This window comes from Kogia breviceps, chromosome 5 (genome assembly GCF_026419965.1).
Source record: "Kogia breviceps isolate mKogBre1 chromosome 5, mKogBre1 haplotype 1, whole genome shotgun sequence".
Classification (NCBI taxonomy): Eukaryota; Metazoa; Chordata; class Mammalia; order Artiodactyla; family Physeteridae; genus Kogia; species Kogia breviceps.
The window spans coordinates 42,501,823-42,522,209 of NC_081314.1; the positions used below are offsets into that span (position 1 = coordinate 42,501,823).

The 20,387-nt window shown below is 34.5% G+C and overlaps 1 protein-coding gene across 1 annotated transcript in view; it reads left to right on the forward strand.

The window, feature by feature from the left end:
• LEKR1 (leucine, glutamate and lysine rich 1) overlaps nucleotides 1-20,387 on the forward strand; it is a 242,498-nt gene that overhangs the window by 139,687 nt on the left and 82,424 nt on the right. The window contains exon 6 of the mRNA XM_067033492.1: nucleotides 19,614-19,695. Within this exon, the coding sequence (XP_066889593.1) occupies nucleotides 19,614-19,695 (82 nt within the window). The remainder of the gene's footprint in view (nucleotides 1-19,613; nucleotides 19,696-20,387) is intronic.

Here is a 20,387-nt window from a genome sequence, read left to right on the forward strand (position 1 = left end):
GAAATTCCACAATTATTATTATCCCCCCATTTATTGATCACCTACCAGAGAGTATGGGTCTTGACTATATTGTTTCTCTGCCCCTCCTATTTGTCTCATTGTAGTTCCTTCTTTATATCCTTAGTTGTGGAAAATCTTTTCTGTTAGTCTTCAGGTCATTCTTACAGATAATTACTCTGTAAACAGTTGTAATTTTGGTGTGCGCATGGGTAGGAGGTGACCTCAGGGTTTTCCTACTGCACCATCTTGGCCACTCCCTGCCCCATTTATTCCTTCTTCAATTCTGTACTTGTGGCATAATGTGATGCAATCCTGTTTCTTAGTCGTCTTCTGCCCATTCAGTCACCAGTCAATTGATTTGGTCATTCAGCATTATTAATTAGACACCTATATCATGAAGTCTAGGCTTGATTAGGAGCAGATCTTCTGTATTATACATAGCTTCTACACTAAGCATGCTGCATTCTCGGGAAAGCTTCAGCCGACCAGTGAGAGGAGGGAGTGATCCTCTGCCCTATCCCTAACACCCATATGAGCACACTCCTAACAGCACTCACAGCCACTCTTTCACACATGGACTCAACCAGGCACACAGCACACCTGCTGTTCATAGACATTTACAAATCATCCACATTTATGGGCCATGAGTAATAGCAACACTATCTGAATGAGAAATAAATGATCCATCCCCCTTCCCCACCCCATGTTCAATGTCTCACTTCTTACCAGCATCTCTTTCCTACTAGCTAATCACTAATACTCTCCTTACATCATTAAAAAAAAAGTCATTCCTATGAAGTAAAGTAGCTTTCCTACTACAGTCTATATAATAGCTAACATTCACAAGGCATTAACCACATGTCAAACACAGGGAAGCCACTGTGTACCCCCTTATTATAATCCTCCTGAGCTAAGCCCTTTTATTATCTCCAACTTACAAATGAGATTACTGTGGCTTAAAGGAATTAAGTCATTTGCCCAAGGCAACAGCCACTAATCAGCAGAATTGGAACCTGAGTCCAGAACTATGCTGCCAAAACTTGGGCTCTTAACTGCTTGAACTCCACTGCTTGTGAGCATCAAAGCATACACATTGTTATATTAACTTATACTTCAGAGAAAGCTACTATACCAGGTACTTCCAGTACTGGTAGTAACAACAAGTTTCTATAAGGGGAAGGTAGAAGAGGTCCAGAGAATAGTAGACACCTGGCAGTGGGTTACACAAATGCTTGATAGGTTATGAAATAGGTTGTAAGATGGGTATATGTATATTATGTTGTTCAGTGTTAGGCCACTTTAATATGATTCTTTTTTTCTCCATTACCAAAATAAGCCATGTTCACTATTGATTAGGAAATTCCAACATTTGCATAGTTTTATAAACATTTGATGTGTATCCTCCTAGACTTTCTGTTTTGAAAATATATTTTTTTATGAGTGGAATAATAGAGTTTTATAATATCCACCTCATCCATTTCTTCCATTATGAAATCTTTCCATGTCAAAAATATTCATAATATTCTGAATTTGGATGAATCATAATTTTTAATCATATCATATTTTTGGACAATTGTTTATACTCTTTTCTGTTAAAATATTGCAATAAACATCCCCATAGCTAAATCTTTTCACATATGTGTTAGTGTAGCCTTCAGATTATTCTTAAAGTTATAAAATGTTTTTGGTTTTATGCTTACTACCTTTAAATTATGTAATTGTGTGGTAGACTTTTTATTTTATTTTTTAAATAACTACCCAGAGACAATAGAATGACATTTTATTTTATTTTTATTTTATTTTTGGCTGTGCCCATGTGGTATGCATTGTGTGGCATGCGGGATCTTAGTTCCTCCCCAACCGGGGATCGAACCTGTGCCCCCTGCATTGGGAGCACAAAGTCTTAACCACTGGACTGCGAAGGAAGTCCCCATGGTAGAATTTTAAAATGCAATTAGCACAAAGTAGTTTTGTAGCATGAAAGCATTCTTTGGAAGAAATTCTTGTCCTTTGCCTATTTTGCTGCCATCCCAGCACAACAAGGAGAAAGAGCAGCAAAAAGAATCAGTACTCTGTGTGGCTGAAGATGCACTCCATCTCCTTCCCAGTTTGCATAGAATCAGTGCTGCACACAGGAATCTCTGTAAGCATTCTGATTGTAAAACACACTAATTGATTAAAGAAAGTTGGTGTTTATGTGATTATGTGACTATTTAAAAATCTCTTAAATATTTTTAGATCTAAACTTCTCTATATTCCATTTATTCATTTACTTTATTATTATCCCTGTCTTTTCCTTTTTTAATCCCATACATGTTTTCAGCTAATATTCTGTTCAATATAAGTCCCTGTCCCTTCCTACTTACTTCACTCTAGGCTATCCATATCTATTACTAATATATTTCAGTCTTGAAAAATCTCATTATTTTATATATAATATAATATATAAATACATATATAAAATTCATACATACGTAAAATAATGGGATATATATAATTTTGTGAATTTACTTATTTGTACAAATTTATCAGAAAACAAAGTAATGTTCTATTGTATTCAGAAGTTTCTAAATCATGAGGATTGCCAGTTGAGAAAGAGTGGTTAAATGATTTTTAGAATTTAAGACTCCTTCTATCTTATCCATTCATGATTTGTAATATTTTATAAGCCCCCATTAGTGACAATTATCTTTATATTATATTTGGCTAGTTTTAATCTTCAGAATAAAAAAATACAGTGGAGGTTTAGAAGCATCTTTTTTGCATTCTGAAGCAAATTCTTGATCCTTAGTATTAGAAGAAAATTTATTTCCAAATTTTAAATATCTGATTATCTCCTTAGCTTAATTTAATCCACTCTCCCCTCCCCACACAGACCCAGATAAATAATTTTCTGATTTTAATATAAGTACATCTCGACCAAATTATAACTTATTAGCTGTATAGCCACACCTGTTCTATCATCTGATTTATAAAAATCTCCAAATGTTATTTCAGTCCCTTCTGGCATTATGCGGAAAATGTTAATGTACTTCAAGTATACTTGTTTCACAATAGATGTGAATTAAACCTCTGAAATATAAACCCTAAAATGAAATGAACTTTCCAAGTGACTGTATTCACCATCTGAGATTTATGAAATGTTTGCTTAAGTTAAAATATGTTAATTTGCAATTGATATAGTTGAATACTCATTAAAGAACTTTCTTCTATTATTTGTATACATTCTTAAATCTGTAAAGGTTTTCTCTGTTAATGCTTATTTAAAAAATTAAGTGATATATTACTTTTGTGAAGTGCTAAGCTCATCAAACTGTGGTACAATAATTTATACATATAGATGACATCTAAATGCAAAATACTGATTGTGTTCATTCACATCAGTTATGTCTGATCAGAAATCCCACAACTTCAGCCATGTGATTAACTAACAACATAACTAAATAAAATCATTTAAAATTGTAGAAAAGTAAAACAAGTTTAAGTTTAAAGGAGTTATTGATTTGTAATTTAAAACATAATCTATCATTCATGAAGGAAAACGAGACACTTGATTGTAATTTCTCTAATGACAAGGAAATATATCTTATTGATATTTGTACATTGAATCTAGCTAGTATGGATCCTACCTAAACAGAATAGGTAGTCAGTAAGAGTCTATTGAAATAAAATAACATATTTATAAGAAACTTGCCTTTTAATGCCAAGATACATATTAGGTGTTACCAATGAAAACTGCACAACTCTTTCAGTTCCATCCACTTTAATCTTAGGTATATAATTTTAAAACTTTATTTGCTGGAATTCTTATTTCTAGTATTTCCAAACTTTCATTCATTCTTTCAACAGTAATTTGTTGAGCACCTTCCTTGTCTCAAACACTATGAGTATAAAAGATAAGGTTCCCACTCTCATGGAACTTACATTCTAGTTAGTTTACATTGGGAAGATTAAGTGAATGTAATGCACTTAGAATGTAGTGTCTGGCACATAGCAAATACTCAGCACTTACTGTCTGTGATGGTGATGATGCTGATGATGCTGATGATGGAAGATGTGGCTATAAATGCTATTCAAAGCTATGAGACTAGATGAGATCAACTAGGGAGGAAATGCAGGTAGAGAAAAGGGCTAAGGACTGAACCTCTGGTGATTTCTAGTACTTAGAGTGTACCTAAGAATGAGAATCATCAATAGAGACTGAGAAGAAGTAGCCAATGCAAAAGTGAACAAGGGTGGAGGAAACAAAATAGTGTAAAGGAAACCAGAGGAGTGTTTCAAAAAAGTAAACACTCCATGATATAAATCACAGCAAGATCCTTTTTGACTCACCTCCTAGAGAAATGGAAATAAAAACAAAAATAAACAAATGGGACCTAATGAAACTTAAAAGCTTTTGCACAGCAAAGGAAACCATAAACAAGACAAAAAGACCACCCTCAGAATGGGAGAAAATATTTGCAAATGAAGCAACTGACAAAGGATTAATCTCCAAAATTTACAAGCAGTTCATTCAGCTCAATATCAAAAAAACAAACAACCCAATGCAAAAATGGGCAGAAGACCTAAAGAGACATTTCTCCAAAGATATACAGATTGCCAACAAACACATGAAAGAATGCTCAACATCACTAATCATTAGAGAAATGCAAATCAAAACTACAATGAGGTATCACCTCACACAAGTCAGAATGGCCATCACCAAAAAATCTACAAACAATAAATGCTGGAGAGGTGTGGAGAAAAGGGGGAACCCTGTTGCACTGTTGGTGGGAATGTAAATTGATACAGCCAGTATAGAGAACAATATGGAGGTTCCTTAAAAATCTAAAAATAGAACTACCATAAGACCCAGTAATCCCACTACTGGGCATATACCCTGAGAAAACCATAATTCAAAAAGAGACATGTACCAAAATATTCATTGCAGCTCTGTTTACAATAGCCAGGACATGGAAGAAACCTAAGTGTCCATCGACAGATGAATGGATAAAGAAGATGTGGCACATATATACAATGGAATATTACTCAGCCATAAAAGGAAACGAAATTGAGTTATTTGTAGTGAGGTGGATGGACCTAGCATCTGTCATAGAGTGAAGTAAGTCAGAAAGAGAAAAACAAATACAGTATGCTAACACATATATATGGAATCTAAAAAAAAAAAAAAAAATGGTTCTGAAGAACCTAGGGCCAGGACAGGAATAAAGATGCAGACATAGAGAATGGACTTGAGGACAGGGGGAGAGGGAAGGGTAAGCTGGGATGAAGTGAAAGAGTGGCATGGACTTATATATACATTACCAAATGTAAAATAGATAGTTAGTGGGAAGCAGCTACATAGCACAGGAAGATCAGCTCGGTGCTTTTTGTCTACCTAGAGGGGTGGGAAGGAGACGCAAGAGGGAGGAGATATGAGGATGTATGTATATGTATAGCTGATTCACTTTGTTATACAACAGAAACTAACACACCATTGTAAAGCAATTATACTCCAATAAAGATGTTAAAAAATAAATAAAGCAAAAGGAAGTAAACAATTGTGTCAAATGCTGCTGAAAATTTGAATTAGATAATAACAATTAAATTTTGGAATTTCCAACATAGAGTCATTCATAACCTTGAAAAAATGCTATTTCTACAGAGGATGAAGAAGAAAACTATTGAAATGGATAGAAAAGAGACTGGGGAAAAGGCAAGTCATGAAAAGGGAAATATGAATGACTAAGAAGTATAAAATGAGATGATCAGTTTCAGTAGTAAGCAGAGAACTGCAAACTAAACCAACAATGAGACACTACCTTTGCACCCTAAAAAAAAGATTTTTTTAATACCTTTTCTAGTAAGTATCGGGAAAGCAAGAACCTTCATTCAGTGAGCTGACGGTGTAAGCTGGTGCCTCCATCCTGGGAACCATTTGGCATTATTTAAGTATGTGTATCCCTATGACCTCATGATTTCGCTCCAGGGATTATACTACAGAAAAACTCCGCTATAAGTACACATGAAGATGGGTTAAAAGCTTTTTAAAAATTATTTATTTATTTATTTTTAATTGAAGTATAATTGACTTAACAATATTATATTAGTTTCAAGTGTACAACAGAGTGATTCCATATTTTTATAGAATATACTCCATTTAAAGTTATTATAAAATATTGACTATATTCCCTGTGCTGTGTCTTATTCCCATTCTTGTATCTAATTTATTTTGTACCTAGTAGTTTGATCTCCTTCCTCCATTTTGCCCCTCCGTTCACACCTCTTCCAACTGGTAACCAATAGTTTGTTCTTTGTATCTGTGAGTCTGTTTCTGTTTTATTATTTGTTCATTTGTTTTATTTTTTAGATTCCACATATAAGTGATAACATACAGTATTTGTCTTTCTCTGTCTGACTTATTTCACTAAGCGTAATACCCTCCAACTCAATCGAAGCTGTTGCAAATGGCAAAATTTCATTCTTTTCTATGGCTAATATTTCATTGTGTGTGTGTATATATATATATATATATATATATATATATATATATATATATATATATATATATATACCACTTCTTCTTTATACATTCATCTATTGATGGGCACTTAGGTTGCTTCCATATCTTGGCTATTGTAAATAATGCTGCTATGAACATTAGGGTGCATATATTTTTTTCAAATTAGTATTTTGTTTTCTTTGGATATATACCCAGGAGTGGAATTGCTGTATCATATGGCAGTTCTATTTTTCTGTTTTTAAGGAACTTCCATACTGTCTTCCATAGTGGCTGTACCAGTTTACAGTCACACCAACAGTGTACAAGGGTTCCCTTTTCAACACATCCTCATCAATACTTAACATTTTTTGTCATTTTGACAATAGCCATACTGACAGTTGTGAGGTGATACCTCATTTGTTTGATTTGCATTTCCCTGATAATTAGGGATGTTGAGCATCTTTTCATGTGTCTGTGGGCCATCTGTATGTCTTCTGTAGAAAAATGCCTATTCAGGTTTTCTGCCCATTTTTAAATCATGTTGTTTGTTTGTTTTAATATTGAATTATATTAGTTCTTTGTATATTTGGGATATTAACCCCTTATCAGACATATCATTTGCAAATATCTTCTCCCATTCAGTAGGTAGGTTACCTTTTCATTTGGTTGATGGTTTCCTTTGCTGTGCAAAATGTTTTAAGTTTTATTATATCCCATTTGTTTATTTTTGCTCTTGTTTCCCTTGCCCAAGGAGACGGATCCAAAAAACAAAAACAAAACAAAACTCTAAGACCTATGTCAAAGAGTGTGCTGCCTGTTTTCTTCTAGGAGTTTTATGGTTTCTGATCTTACATTTATATCTTTAATTCATTTTGAGTTTATTTTTGTATGTGGTATGAGAAAATGTTCTAATTTCATTCTTTTACCTGTAGCTTTCTAGTTTTCCCAATACTACTTGTTGAAGAGACTATCTTTTCCCCATTGTATATTCTTTTCTCCTTGGTCATAGATTCATTGACCATATGTGCATGGGTTTATTTCTGAGCTCTCTATTTGGTTCCATTGATCTATGTGTCTGTTTTTGTGCTGGTACCATACGCTTTGATTACTGTAGCTTTGCAGCATACTCCAAAGTCAAGGATCATGGTACCTCCACCTTTGTTCTTTTTTCTGAACATTGCTTTGGCTATTCGGGGTCTTTTGTGATTCCATACAAATTTTAGGATTATTTGTTCCAGTTCTGTGGAAAATGTCATGAGTATTTTGACAGGGATTACATTAAATCTGTAGATTTCTTTGAGTAGTATGGACATTTTAACAATATTAATTCTTCCAATCCATGAACACAGGATATCTTTCCATTATTTGTATCATCTTCAGTGTCCTTCAACAATGTCTTATAGTTTACAGAGTATTGGTCTTTCACCTCCTTGGCTAAATTTATTCCTAGGTATTTTATTCTTTTTGATGCAATTGCAAATGGATAGTTTTCTTAATTTTTCTTCCTGATAGTTCATTATTAGTGTATAGAAAAGCAACAGATTACTGTATATTAATCTTATATCTTGCAATTTTACTGAATCATTTATTAGTTCTAGTAGCTTTTTTGATGGATACTTTAGGATTTTCTGTATATAATATCATGTCATCTGCAAATAGTGACAATTTTACTTCTTCCTTTCCAATTTGGATTCCTTTTATTTATTTATTTTTTATCATCTGATTTCTGTGGCTAGAACTTCCCATACCATGTTAAATAGAAATGGCAAGAATGAGCCTCCTAGTCTTGTTCCTGATCTTAGAAGAAAAGTTTTCAGCTTTTCACCATTAACTATAATGTTAGCTTGGGTTTGTCATAAATGGCCCTTATTATGTTAAGGTATGTTCTCTCTATAACAACTTTGATGATAATATTTATTACGAATTAATGTTGAATTTTGTCAAATGCTCTTTCTGAATTTGTTGAGATCATGTCATTTTCATCCTTTATGTTGTTGATGTATATCACAGTTTCACATAGATTCATTTACAGATATTGGACCATCCTTGCATCCCTGGGTTAAATCCCATGATCATGATGTGTGATCCTTTTTATGTATTGTTGAATTCACTTTGCTAATACTTTGTTGAGGACATTCGCATCTATATTCATCAGAGATATTGGTGTGTAATTTTCTTTTTTTGTAGTATCTTTGTTTGGTTTTGGTATCAGGATAATAGTGGCCTTATAAAATGAGTTTGTGAGTTTTCCCTCCTCCTCAATCTTTTGGAATAGTTTGAGAAGGACAGCTATTAACGCTTCTTTATATGTTTGGTAGAATTGCCTTGTGAACCTGTTTTATTTGCTGGAAGTTTTTTGATTACTTATTCAATTTCAATACTAGTAATAGGTCTGTTCACATTGTCTATTTCTTCCTGATTAAGTTTTGTATGCTTCTGGGAATTTATTCATTTCTTCTAGGTTGTCCCAATTTGTTGGCATATAACTGTTCATAGCATTCTATTTCTCTTGTTTGTATTTCTGTGATATCAGTTGTAACTTCTCTTTCATTTCTAATTTTGAGTCATCTTTTTTTTTTTTTTTTTTTTGTGGTACGCGGGCCTCTCACTGTTGTGGCCTCTCCCATTGCGGGGCACAGGCTCTGGACGCGCAGGCTCAGCGGCCATGGCTCACGGGCCCAGCCGCTCCGCGGCATGTGGGATCTTCCCGGACCGGGGCACGAACCCATATCCCCTGCATCGGCAGGCGGATTCTCAACCACTGCGCCACCAGGGAAGCCCCTTTTTTTGTTGTTTTTTTTTGTTTTTTTTGCATCTTTTTTTTTAATGAGTCTGACTAAAGGCTTATCAGTTTTGTTTGTCTGTCAAAAAATAGCTCTTGTGTTCATCAGTCTTTTCTATTTTTTTTCTATTTTATTTATTTCCACTCTGAGCTTTATTTATTTCCTTTTTTTCTGCTGACTTTGGGTTTTGTTTATTCTTTTTCTAATTCCTTTAAATGGTAGGTTGTGTTGTTTATTTGTGTTGTTATTCGTCTTATTTCTTGAGGTGGGCCTGTATCACTCTAAACTTTCTTCTTGGAACTGCTTTTGCTGCATCCCCTAGATTTTGGAAAGTTGTGTTTTGAATTTTCATTTATCTTAGGTATTTTTGGATTTCCTCTTTGATTCCTTTGTTGAATCCTTGGTTTTTTAGTACCTTCTAATTTCATACTGCTGTGGTCAGAAAAGATGCTTGATATAATTTCTATCTTCCTTAATTTATTGAGACTTGTTTTGTGTCATAGTATGTGATCTATCCTGGAGAACATTCCATGTGCACTTGAAAAGAATGTGTATTCTGCTGTTTTGGGATGGAATGTCCTATAGATATCTGTTAAGTCTAGCTGGTCTTCTGTGTCATTTAAGGCATTCTGTCATTCTGTTTCCTTATTGATTTTCTGTCTGGATGATCTGTCCATTGATATAAGTGGGGTGTTAAAGTCCCCTAGTATTATTGTTTTACAGTCAATTTTTCCCTTTATACCTGTTAATATTTGCTTTATATATTTAGGTGCTTCTATATTAGGTGCATATATGTTTACAAATTTTATATTCTCTTCTTGTGCTGATCTATATCATTATATAATGCCCCTTTTTGTCTTTTATTGTAGACTTTGAGTTTGTTTTTGTTTTGTTTTTTGGCCACACTGTGTGGCATGTGAGATCTTAGTTCCCCAACCAGGGATTGAACCCATGCTGCCTGCAGTGAAGCATGGAGTCTTAACCACTGGACCACCAGAGAAGTCCCTGTAGACTTTGTTTTAAAGTCTACTTCGTCTGTTATGAGTATTCCTACCCTCATTTTCTTATGGTTTCCATTTGCATGAAATATCTTTTTTCATCCCCTCCCTTTCAGTCAGTGTGTGTTTTTTTTCTCTGAAGTGAGTTTCTTATAGGCAGCATATATGGGTCTTGTGTTTAATCCAGTTAGCCACCCTATGTGTTTTGATTGGGGCATTTAGTCCATCGACATTTAAAGTGATTATTGATAGGTATGTACTTATTGCCATTTTGTTACTTGTTTTCCAACGTTTTTGTAGTTCTTTTCTGTTCTTCTATTAGTCTCTTTCCTTTGTGGTTTGATGATTTTCTTTAGTGTTATGTTAGTGTTTCTTTCTCTCTAATTTTTGTGTATCTATTGTAGGTTTTTTGATTTGTGGTTACCATGGAGTTTATATATATTGACCTATAACTATATCTACTTGTTTTAAGCTGATAGTCATTTAAGTTCAAACACATTCTAAAAGATCTACAATTTTTACTCCCTCCTCCTCCCCAGTTTGTGTTTTTGACATCATATTTTACATTTTTATGCCTATCCCTTAGCTATCTATTGCAGTTTTAGTTGATTTTACAATTTTTATCTTTTATCATTCATACTAGCTTATTTAAGTGGTTGGTCCACTGCCTTTACTATCTATTAGCCTTTACCAGTGGGATTTTTCCCTTCCTAGGTTTTCTTATTTCGGTTGTAGCCTTTTCTTTTTTACCTAAAAAAGACCCTTTAACATTTCTTGTAAGGTCAGTTTAGTATTGAAGAACTCTTAGTTTTTCCTTGTCTGGGAAGCTCTTTATCTCTCTAATTCTGAATGATAAACTTTCTGGGTAGTATATCCTAGGTTTTAGGGTTTTTATTTTCAGCACTTTAAATATATCATGCCACTCCTTTCTGGACTGCAAAGTTTCTGCTGAAAAATCAGCTGGTAAACTTGTGGATGTTCCCTTGTATGTGACTCTTTTTTTTCTCTTGCTGCCTTTAAAATTCTCTCTTTAACTTTTGCCATTTTAATTATGATATATCTTAGTGTGGGTCTCTTTGGGTTCATATTGTATGGGGTTCTCTGTGCTTTTTATACTTGGATATCTGTTTCCTTCTTCAGGTTAGAGAAGTTTTCAACCATAATTTCATCAAATACCTTTTCTACCCCTTTCTCTCTCTCTTCTCTTTCTGTGACCCCTATAATACAAATGTTAGTACACTTGATGTTGCCCTAGAAGTCCCTTAAACTATTCTCATTTTTTAAAATTTGTTTTTCTTTCTGCTGTTCTGATTGGGTGATTTCCACTGTTCTATCTTTCAGACCACTTATGCATTCTGTATCACATAATCTTGCTGTTAATTTCTTCTAGTATATTTTTCACTTTAGTTATTGTATTCTTCAGTTCTGACTGGTTCTTTTTTATATTTTCTACATCTTTGTTAAAGTTCTCATTGTGTTCGTCTATTTTTTTTTCTGAAGTTCAGTTAACATTCTTATTACTATTGCTTTGAACTCTTTATCAGATAATTTTTTATCTCTGTTTCTTTTAGAGTTTTTCAGGGGATTTATCTTGTTCTTTCATTTGAAACATATTCCTCTATCTTCTCATTCTGTTTAGTTTTCTCTGTTTTTTCCTATGAAGTTAGGTGAGCCATTTACCTATCCTGGTCTTGAGGGCATGTTGCTATGTGGAAGTGTCCCTATATAGTATGCACATGCCCAGTGGCTTTGCTAGGAGAGCTGGATCTGAAGTGAGCACAGGACAGATCTTCCCCCAGGGTGCACTGGCAGCTGCCACTGTGGTGCAAGGTAGGGCTGGATTCGGAGGGGCTGGAACTAGAACCAGGTGCGAACCAGGGCTCTTCCTAGGCTCCATGGAAGTCAGCGCCCTATCAGGGGTTGGTCCAGAGCCCAATGGGCTGGAGCAAGAGCCCCAAGGGAGTTCTGCTTCTCCCTCATGTGATGGCAGTCTCCAACTTAGTTGGGGGCGTGGCTGTGGCCTGAAGGATTCGGGCTGCACTTCTGAGCTGGTTCCACTTTTTCCCTGGTATGCATGCCTTGGTTAGAAGCTGGGTCAGGGCTGGAGGGGTTGAGTCACACTACTGAGCTGGTTCCACTCCTTCCCAAGTGTGTGTTCTCACGGCCATGCTGGTGATAGTAGTCTCCACTGTGGAACTGGTTCTGTTCCTGCCTGAGTGCTCAGGGTCCTTCTACTCTGCCATCTTGATCCCACCTCTGGTAAAAAGCTTCTATTGCAGGATTATTTGTTGTGATGCTAAGTTGTAAGCAAACTAGGTTTCATCACTATTGGACTAGATCAGTAAAATGTGGTATGTGCACACAATTAAATATTATATATCAGTCAGAAAGGAATAAATCATATCTACATATAGCTATATGGATAGGTCTCAAAAACAATGTAGTGAAAAAAGTAAGAATTAAAATGAGATTTATAGCTTCACATCATTTGTGTAGTTTTTAAAAACATCTCCAAAAAGTACTATTTTTTCACACATAGGTACAGGTTTGAAGGCATACATTAAATTCACAAGTGTGGGCACTCTCTAATTAAATGCAAATAAATATGGCCTGATATCTTAAAACAAAAACAAAAACAAAATAAAGAACCTTCCTCATTACCATATCTCCCTTCAACTGCGACTGAATTTCTCTGCTCCCTATTCACAAAATCAGATAGCTTGTTTTTACAGTTTCAACCTCATCCCCCACCCCCACCAAGTTCTATTCCCCTTGTGTTCTTTTGTACCCTGGACACACAGAACTGAGTTGATTAGACTCCTTAGTACAGAACATACTATACTTGATCTGTACAAGCAAGACCCCTCCCTAAACAATACATCTATAAAATAGTCAAACACTGAAAAATACGGAGAATAATATAACAAATGTGTGTGGATCCATCACCTGTATTTTACAAGTTTTAACATGTTATCATAGTTACTCTGTAGATTTTTTAAAAATATGTAGTTAAAACCTTCAGTTTTACTCTTCCCCATACAAAGATAACCACTGATGACACCAGGCCCAACTGCAAGAATGAGGTCCTCAGGCAAGAAGTGATGAGATTCAGAACAGAAGTGAGGGGGTAACCTTATTACCACCCCCAATGATGATAACAGTAGTTATGTGTGCCTGACACTGTTCTCCTCTTTACATATATTAAGTAACTTAATTCCCAAAACAATCCTATGCTGTAATAACCATTTTATAGATTAGGAAACTAAAATACCTAAAGTCACTTACTTAGGAGGAAGCAGAGCCAGGATTTGAAGTTAGGCAGTCTGGCTTTGGAGTTCCTGCACTCTACCTCTATGTTACCCTGTCTAGGAGTGTATTAAAAGAGCAGTGAGTTTTTGTTTTTCCTTTTCATCTATTATCTGTACCATTAAAAATATATATATAGCCTTCACCTTTTCATTAAAAAAAATTCTCCTGGATCTGTATTTCTGGGTGCCAATTCTCCTGCCTGCTTGTTCCTCCATTCTGCTGCTTGAACCTGGAATCATTTTCTTTCATATTGTACTTTGAATCAGATTTTTTTAAAATTTTTTGATGTTTTCTTTATCCAGAAAATTTTAAGCTTGAAATATCTTTCCACTATAAAGATTTTGTTTATTGTTTTCTCAAACAGTATACTAACTTAATATACCCTCCAAGTGACTGTAAAGTTTTATATACTGCTATAAAATAGCTAACTATGAATACCTTTTGTATTTGTAGATCCTAGAAACCTTTTGGAATAACAGGATTCTCTTAAATGACTAATTACCCCAAATCTGATGCCTATGTAATGCTATCCAGCAAGCAGCTGGCTTCATATGAAGAGAGGCTAAGAGCTCCTTTTTGTCTTCATTTCAAATCATTTGCTTCTTATTTAATATCTGCAAAGAACGCACATTATAGTAGAATTTGCTGTTGTAAATTTTGGATTGTTTCCATGGGTTCTGCCTTACATCTGCACGGTGTTTAAAGCCAATGCTTCCTTTCTTTTTGTAGGCATTCAGGGCCTTTTGCCTCATAATCCAATGTCATGCTGAATGACAGAAAATTGAAGTTGAATTTATTTAACCATAGAGAAGGGCTACACAGAACAATACACTTATTTAAGAACTCTTTGCATCAGGAACTGAAGGAGCTGTCTTATGCAGGTGGCTTAATCTCTCTGCTGCTTAGCCTAACTATGTGCCTTTATTTATTAAGGACAGGAACTGGGCACTCTGCTTCCAGAAACAAAAGGGCCCCACTTGTCTATCAGAACCAATAATAAACCAATAACATGCTTATACCTCATTCAGAACAGTAAAAATATGTCCTATATATTTTTAAAATAATTCTTAGCACTTCTTTATTACAGAAAATATATTCAAAGGTAACAACAAAAAAAAGCTTTGAAAATACATTAACCAGCTTGTAGCTATACACTGGTGGGCTGTTTACATTATGGATTATTCATAATGACTCTATTTTTCTCGATTCTACATGGTATCTTCTCTCCTTAAGTAAAATGATTTATTTGTTGACATTATTTATATTTCCACACGACAACCTCCAGAGGTTTCTGTGTTTTAAAGTAAAACATTTATTTGCTTTCCCTGTTTTTACTTAGAGATGCTGTAAATACATAGTGAATAATCTGAAGGAACTGGCTTCCCTACTCATTGGGTACTGTGATTTAAAGACTAAGGATCTATGTTTATCTTGAAATAGGGAGAAAGGGAGATTTAGGTGGGTATGTAGAGAGAATAATACTGGAAAGTATAATAGCCTTTGCTTTCTTGAGTTGGGTCATGATTGTGTAGTTTATTTTCCTTTAAACCTAGTAAATTCTTGAACTTTGATGCACAAGTATATTCAAATGTGATCCTAAGAATACTTCACAATGCTGTAAAAATGGGTTTTGAACTAGCTACCATTTTTACTGTCTACTATTCTACCAATTATTAGATAATTGATAATTAATAGCATAAAATTCACATATCAGGTACCAGTTCTTTGGAGTTTATTTTTAAGATAATCAGTTCTTCCTCTTAACAATAGCTACATTTAGAAGTAATAACATAGAATTTATCATGTGGGCTCAGATCCATCCTTCATCTAGTTTAGGATTATATTCTGACAAAAGCACCAAGGGACATTTAAGAGAAAGGTATAATTGTTCTCTCTGATGTCAGTGTTACTAAGTCAGTCACAAGGATACCATGTTTGTCTTAATATCTTTCATTAACTATATTAATTTTTAAACTTTCTAAAATCTAAGCCACCTCTTGGAATTAGACATTAGACTAATTCACTACATATTTTATGTAGTAATAAATAATACTTTTCATTTGTCTTAAGTATACCTCTTTAAATATTCTAGGATATACTGAATAAATATATGGCCACACTAACCACATTTTCATGGACAAATATCATATCTCCTTTTAGCTTTTATATTTTTGACAATCAGTGTAAGAGAGTTAGAGAGATAAGGATTTGGGGATGAAGCCAACCTCAGTTTGAATAACGGTATCACTTCTAACTAGCTCTGTGACCTTTGATAAGTTAGTTAATTACTCTGATTCTTAGAGCCTTCTAGTAAAAATAAAATGTGTATCTGTCTTTCATGATAGTTGTGACTATGAATTAAATGAAATAGGAGAAAGCACCCTGCAAAGTGCCTGGAATAGTATACCATCAACAAACATCAACTTTCTTCCCTCTTTATTTTTCAGAGGATGGGCAGAAATGTTTCAGCTGTGCCTGTGTGAATAGGACCCTCTGCAAGCCCACATGTACTTAATAACAAAGCAACACATTATGCAACATTCATTAGAGATTGCCTTGTTTCAAATGGTTACCCTCAAAACTAAATTCTCTATGTGTATGTTATTTTATCTTTTCTCTCATATAATGATATTACTTGATAAGTAGAAAAGATGTACCATACAAATATTATCTATGAAGTAAGTCCATATTGAATTATTTATTTATTCAAGGAGCCATTCTCTCAAATAGATCCCCTTACCCGAGTTTAAAATCTTGTCAGTTTGACTGCTGGCTAATGCATTTATTCACTGTAAGATACTAGGCAAGAGAATCAAAGAAAATCTCATTTCTCATCATCTGAAAAATGGGGCTGTTTGCACTTATGTAGCAATATGAGGGATAACATTAATATATATGAACATGCTGAATAAACAAAGATTTATACCAATATCTAGTAAATTCTAATTAAAACATTTGTTTACAGTGAATTTATTTTCTGATTTAAGGAACTGGCTCATTTTCATGAAACAAAGTTAAGAAGGCAGACTGAAGATACATATAGAAATTTTATACATTTGTATGGATGCATAAAGTTTTTAAAGTTTAACTCCCAAACATATTCTATGAAGCCACCATCACCCTGATAACAAAACCAGAAAAAGGTATCACAAAGAAAGAAAATTATAGACCAATATCACTGACATTTGGTAAGGTTGCAGGATACAAAATTAATGCACAGAAATCTCTGGCATTCCTATACACCACCAACAAAAAATCAGAAAGAGAAATTAAGGAAACACTCCCATTTACCATTGCAACAAAAAGAAGAAAATACCTAGGAATAAACTTACCTAAGGAGGCAAAAGACCTGTACTCAGAAAACTATAAGACACTGATGAAAGAAATCAAAGATAACATAAACAGATGGAGAAATATACCATGTTCTTGGATTGGAAGAATCAATATTGTGAAAATGACTATAGTACCCAAAACAAGCTACAGAGTCAATGCAATCCCTATCAAACCACCAATGGCATTCTTCACAGAATTAGAACAAAAAACCCTTACAATTCATATGGAAACACAAAAGACCCTGAATAGCCAAAGCAATCTTGAAAAAGAAAAACGGAGGAATCAGGCTCCTGAACTTCAAACTGTACCACAAAGCTACAGTAATCAAGAGAGTATGGTACTGGCACAAAAACAAAAATATAAATCAATGGTACAAGATAGAGTGCCCAGAGATAAACGCATGCACATATGGTCACCTAATTTATGACAAAGGAGGCAAGAAAAGACAAACTCTTCAATAAGTGGTACTGGGAAAACTGGACAGCTACATGTAAAAGAATGAAATTAGAACACTACCTAACACCATACCCCAAAATAAGCTACAAATGGATTAAAGACTTAAATGTAAGACAATACACTATAAAACTCTTAGAGGAAAATGTAGTAAAAACACTCTTTGTCATAAACCACAGCAAGATCTTTTTTGACCCACCTCCTAGAGTAAGGGATATAAAAACAAAAATAAACAAATGGGACCTAATTAAACTTAAAAGCTTTTGCACAGCAATGGAAACCATAAACAAGACAAAAAGACAACCCTCAGAATGGGAGAAAATATTTGCTGATGAAACAACAGACAAAAGATTAATCTCCAAAATATACAAATAGCTCATGGAGCTCAATATCAAAAAAACAAACAATCCAGTTAAAAAATGGGTGGAAGACTTAAATAGACATTTCACCAATGAAGACATACAGATGGCCAAGAGGCACATGAAAAGATGCTCAACATCACTAATTATTAGAGAAATGAAAATCAAAACTACAATGAGGTATCACCTCATACCGGTCAGAATGGCCATTATCAAAATATATAGAAACAATAAATGCTGGAAAGGGTATGGTGAAAGGGAACCCTCCTGCACTGTTGGTGGGAATGTAAATTGATACAACCACTATGGAAAACAGTATGGGGGTTCCTTAAAAAATGAAATATAGAACTGCCATATGACCCAGCAATCCCACTACTGGGCATATACCCTGAGAAAACCATAATTCAAAAAGAGACATGTACCACAATGTTCATTGCAGCACTATTTACAATAGCCTGGACATGGAACGAACCTAAATGTCTACTGACAGATGAATGGATAAAGAAGATGTGGCACATATATACAATGCAATATTACTCAGCCATAAAAAGAAACGAAATTGAGTTATTTGTAGTGAGGTGGGTGGACCTAGAGTCTGTCATACAGAGTGAAGTAAGTCAGAAAGAGAAAAACAAATACCATATGCTAACACATATATATGGAATCTAAAAAACAAATAGTGGTATTGATGAACCTAGTTGCAGGGCAGGAATATATAGGTAGACATAGAAAATGGACTTGAGGACATGGGGTGGGAGGGTGAAGCTGGGGCAAAATGAGAGTGTCATTGACATATATACACTACCAAATGTAAAATAGTTGGCTGGTGGGAAGCAGCAACATAGCACAGGGAGATCGGCTCAGTGCTTTGCGATGACCTAGAGGGGTGGGATAGGGAGGATGGGAGAGAGGCTTAAGAAGGAGGGGATATGGGGACATATATATGCATATGGCTGATTCACTTTGTTGTGCAACATAACTAACACACTATTGTGAAACAATTATTCTCCAATAAAGATCTATCAAAATATTTTTAAAAATAATTTTAAAGTTTACTATTATAAATATGTTATTAAAACACCTGAACAGATGTAACATGGAAATTTTATAAATTCCAATGTTTAAAATTATTTTCTTCATAGAAGTCAGTTAATCCACCTGTGTAAATTTGTTTTCCACCTTTTCCCAGAAAGAGTACCAACAAGGCCTGTTATTGGGTCTGGGGTTCAGATCTTAGTCTACACACACAGGCTAATGGTGGGTCTCAGATCATTCAAGCCATATGTTCTTTCTGCTTTAGTTTCAGCTCTGCATCCACACATGTGAGACGTGGCTGCCTGAATAATCTTTCTCAAACACTACTTGAATTCCTCACTTCAAGACTCTGTGGAAGGCAATTGCCTGCTTGTATTTTCTTGGTTTGAAAGTCATTAAAATGCCTATTAGACACTACCCTGAGTTAACAGATTCTTTACTGGAAGCCTTGCACATGGTTTACCTATTTCAGTTCTACTGGGAGGCCTTAGCAATACTTCTAAGTTCCAGGCCACAAGAGTCAAGTGTTTCAGAAGTGAGCCATATGATCAAAAATTCATATCTGTGCCAGCGACATAAATTTCCTTTGAAAACATCAGTAAAATTTAGCCTATTAGCTGTTTGAAAAGTAGCATGATGTTGGGTGCAGAAAGAGGCCAATAAATTGAGTGTCAAAACCTATTAATTCTGTGGGATTTCAGAGTAGGGATGAGCTACATATGGTCATCCAAGCAAAGTGGAATAAACAGCTGCATTGTTCTTCAGGAGGTGAGTGGCAATGCTAAAAGAATGTGGTTTACTCTATGAAAATATCTGGACATTTAAAATGTACTAATCAGAAGAACACATTATGTCATTCCAGATCTACAGTGTCAAGTTGAAGCACTTGGGCTAAAACTTCAGAAGGCAGTGACTGAGATGGACAACTACAAAGAAAAGCTCATGTAAGATGGTAAACTTAAACAACCTGTAAGAATTTAGAAAGACCTGCATGTGTTCTCTGTGACTCTGGGCAGTAATTTGGATGTGTTGGTATGGTCTACTGCAGTTTTTATCAGATACTTTTCTGGCCTATATTGAAGGACCTGTAAATATTTTTAAATATATGAAATGTTTCTTTATCTCAGTAGGAAACTTACCTATCCAGGTATTAAACTTTCCCTGATTATTCAAGTGTAGTAACTTAATGTTCTCTGAACTTTTTGTCTTATTATCTCTTTATTATCTGTCTGGAAGAAACAACATTGAAGATGTTTCATAAGATTATTGGGATTGACATATATACACTAATATGTATAAAATAGATAACTAATAAGAACATGCTGTATAATAAATAAATAAATAATCAATTTTAGGTTCAAAAAGACAGTTAAGTATCTTTGAAATTCTGGAGTGCTTATGCCTTATGTAAGTGAGAGAGAAAATATTAGAAAACAAATGATAAGAAAATGCCCTTGTAAAATATCCAGAGTACCATTTATTTTATTTATTTATTTACTTATTTTTCATCTTATGTATGGTTTCCTTTGCTGTGCGAAAGCTTTTAGGTTTCATTAGGTCCCGTTTTTTTATTTTTGGTTTTATTTCCATTACTCTAGGAGGTGGATCAAAAAAGATCTTGCTGTGATTTATGTCA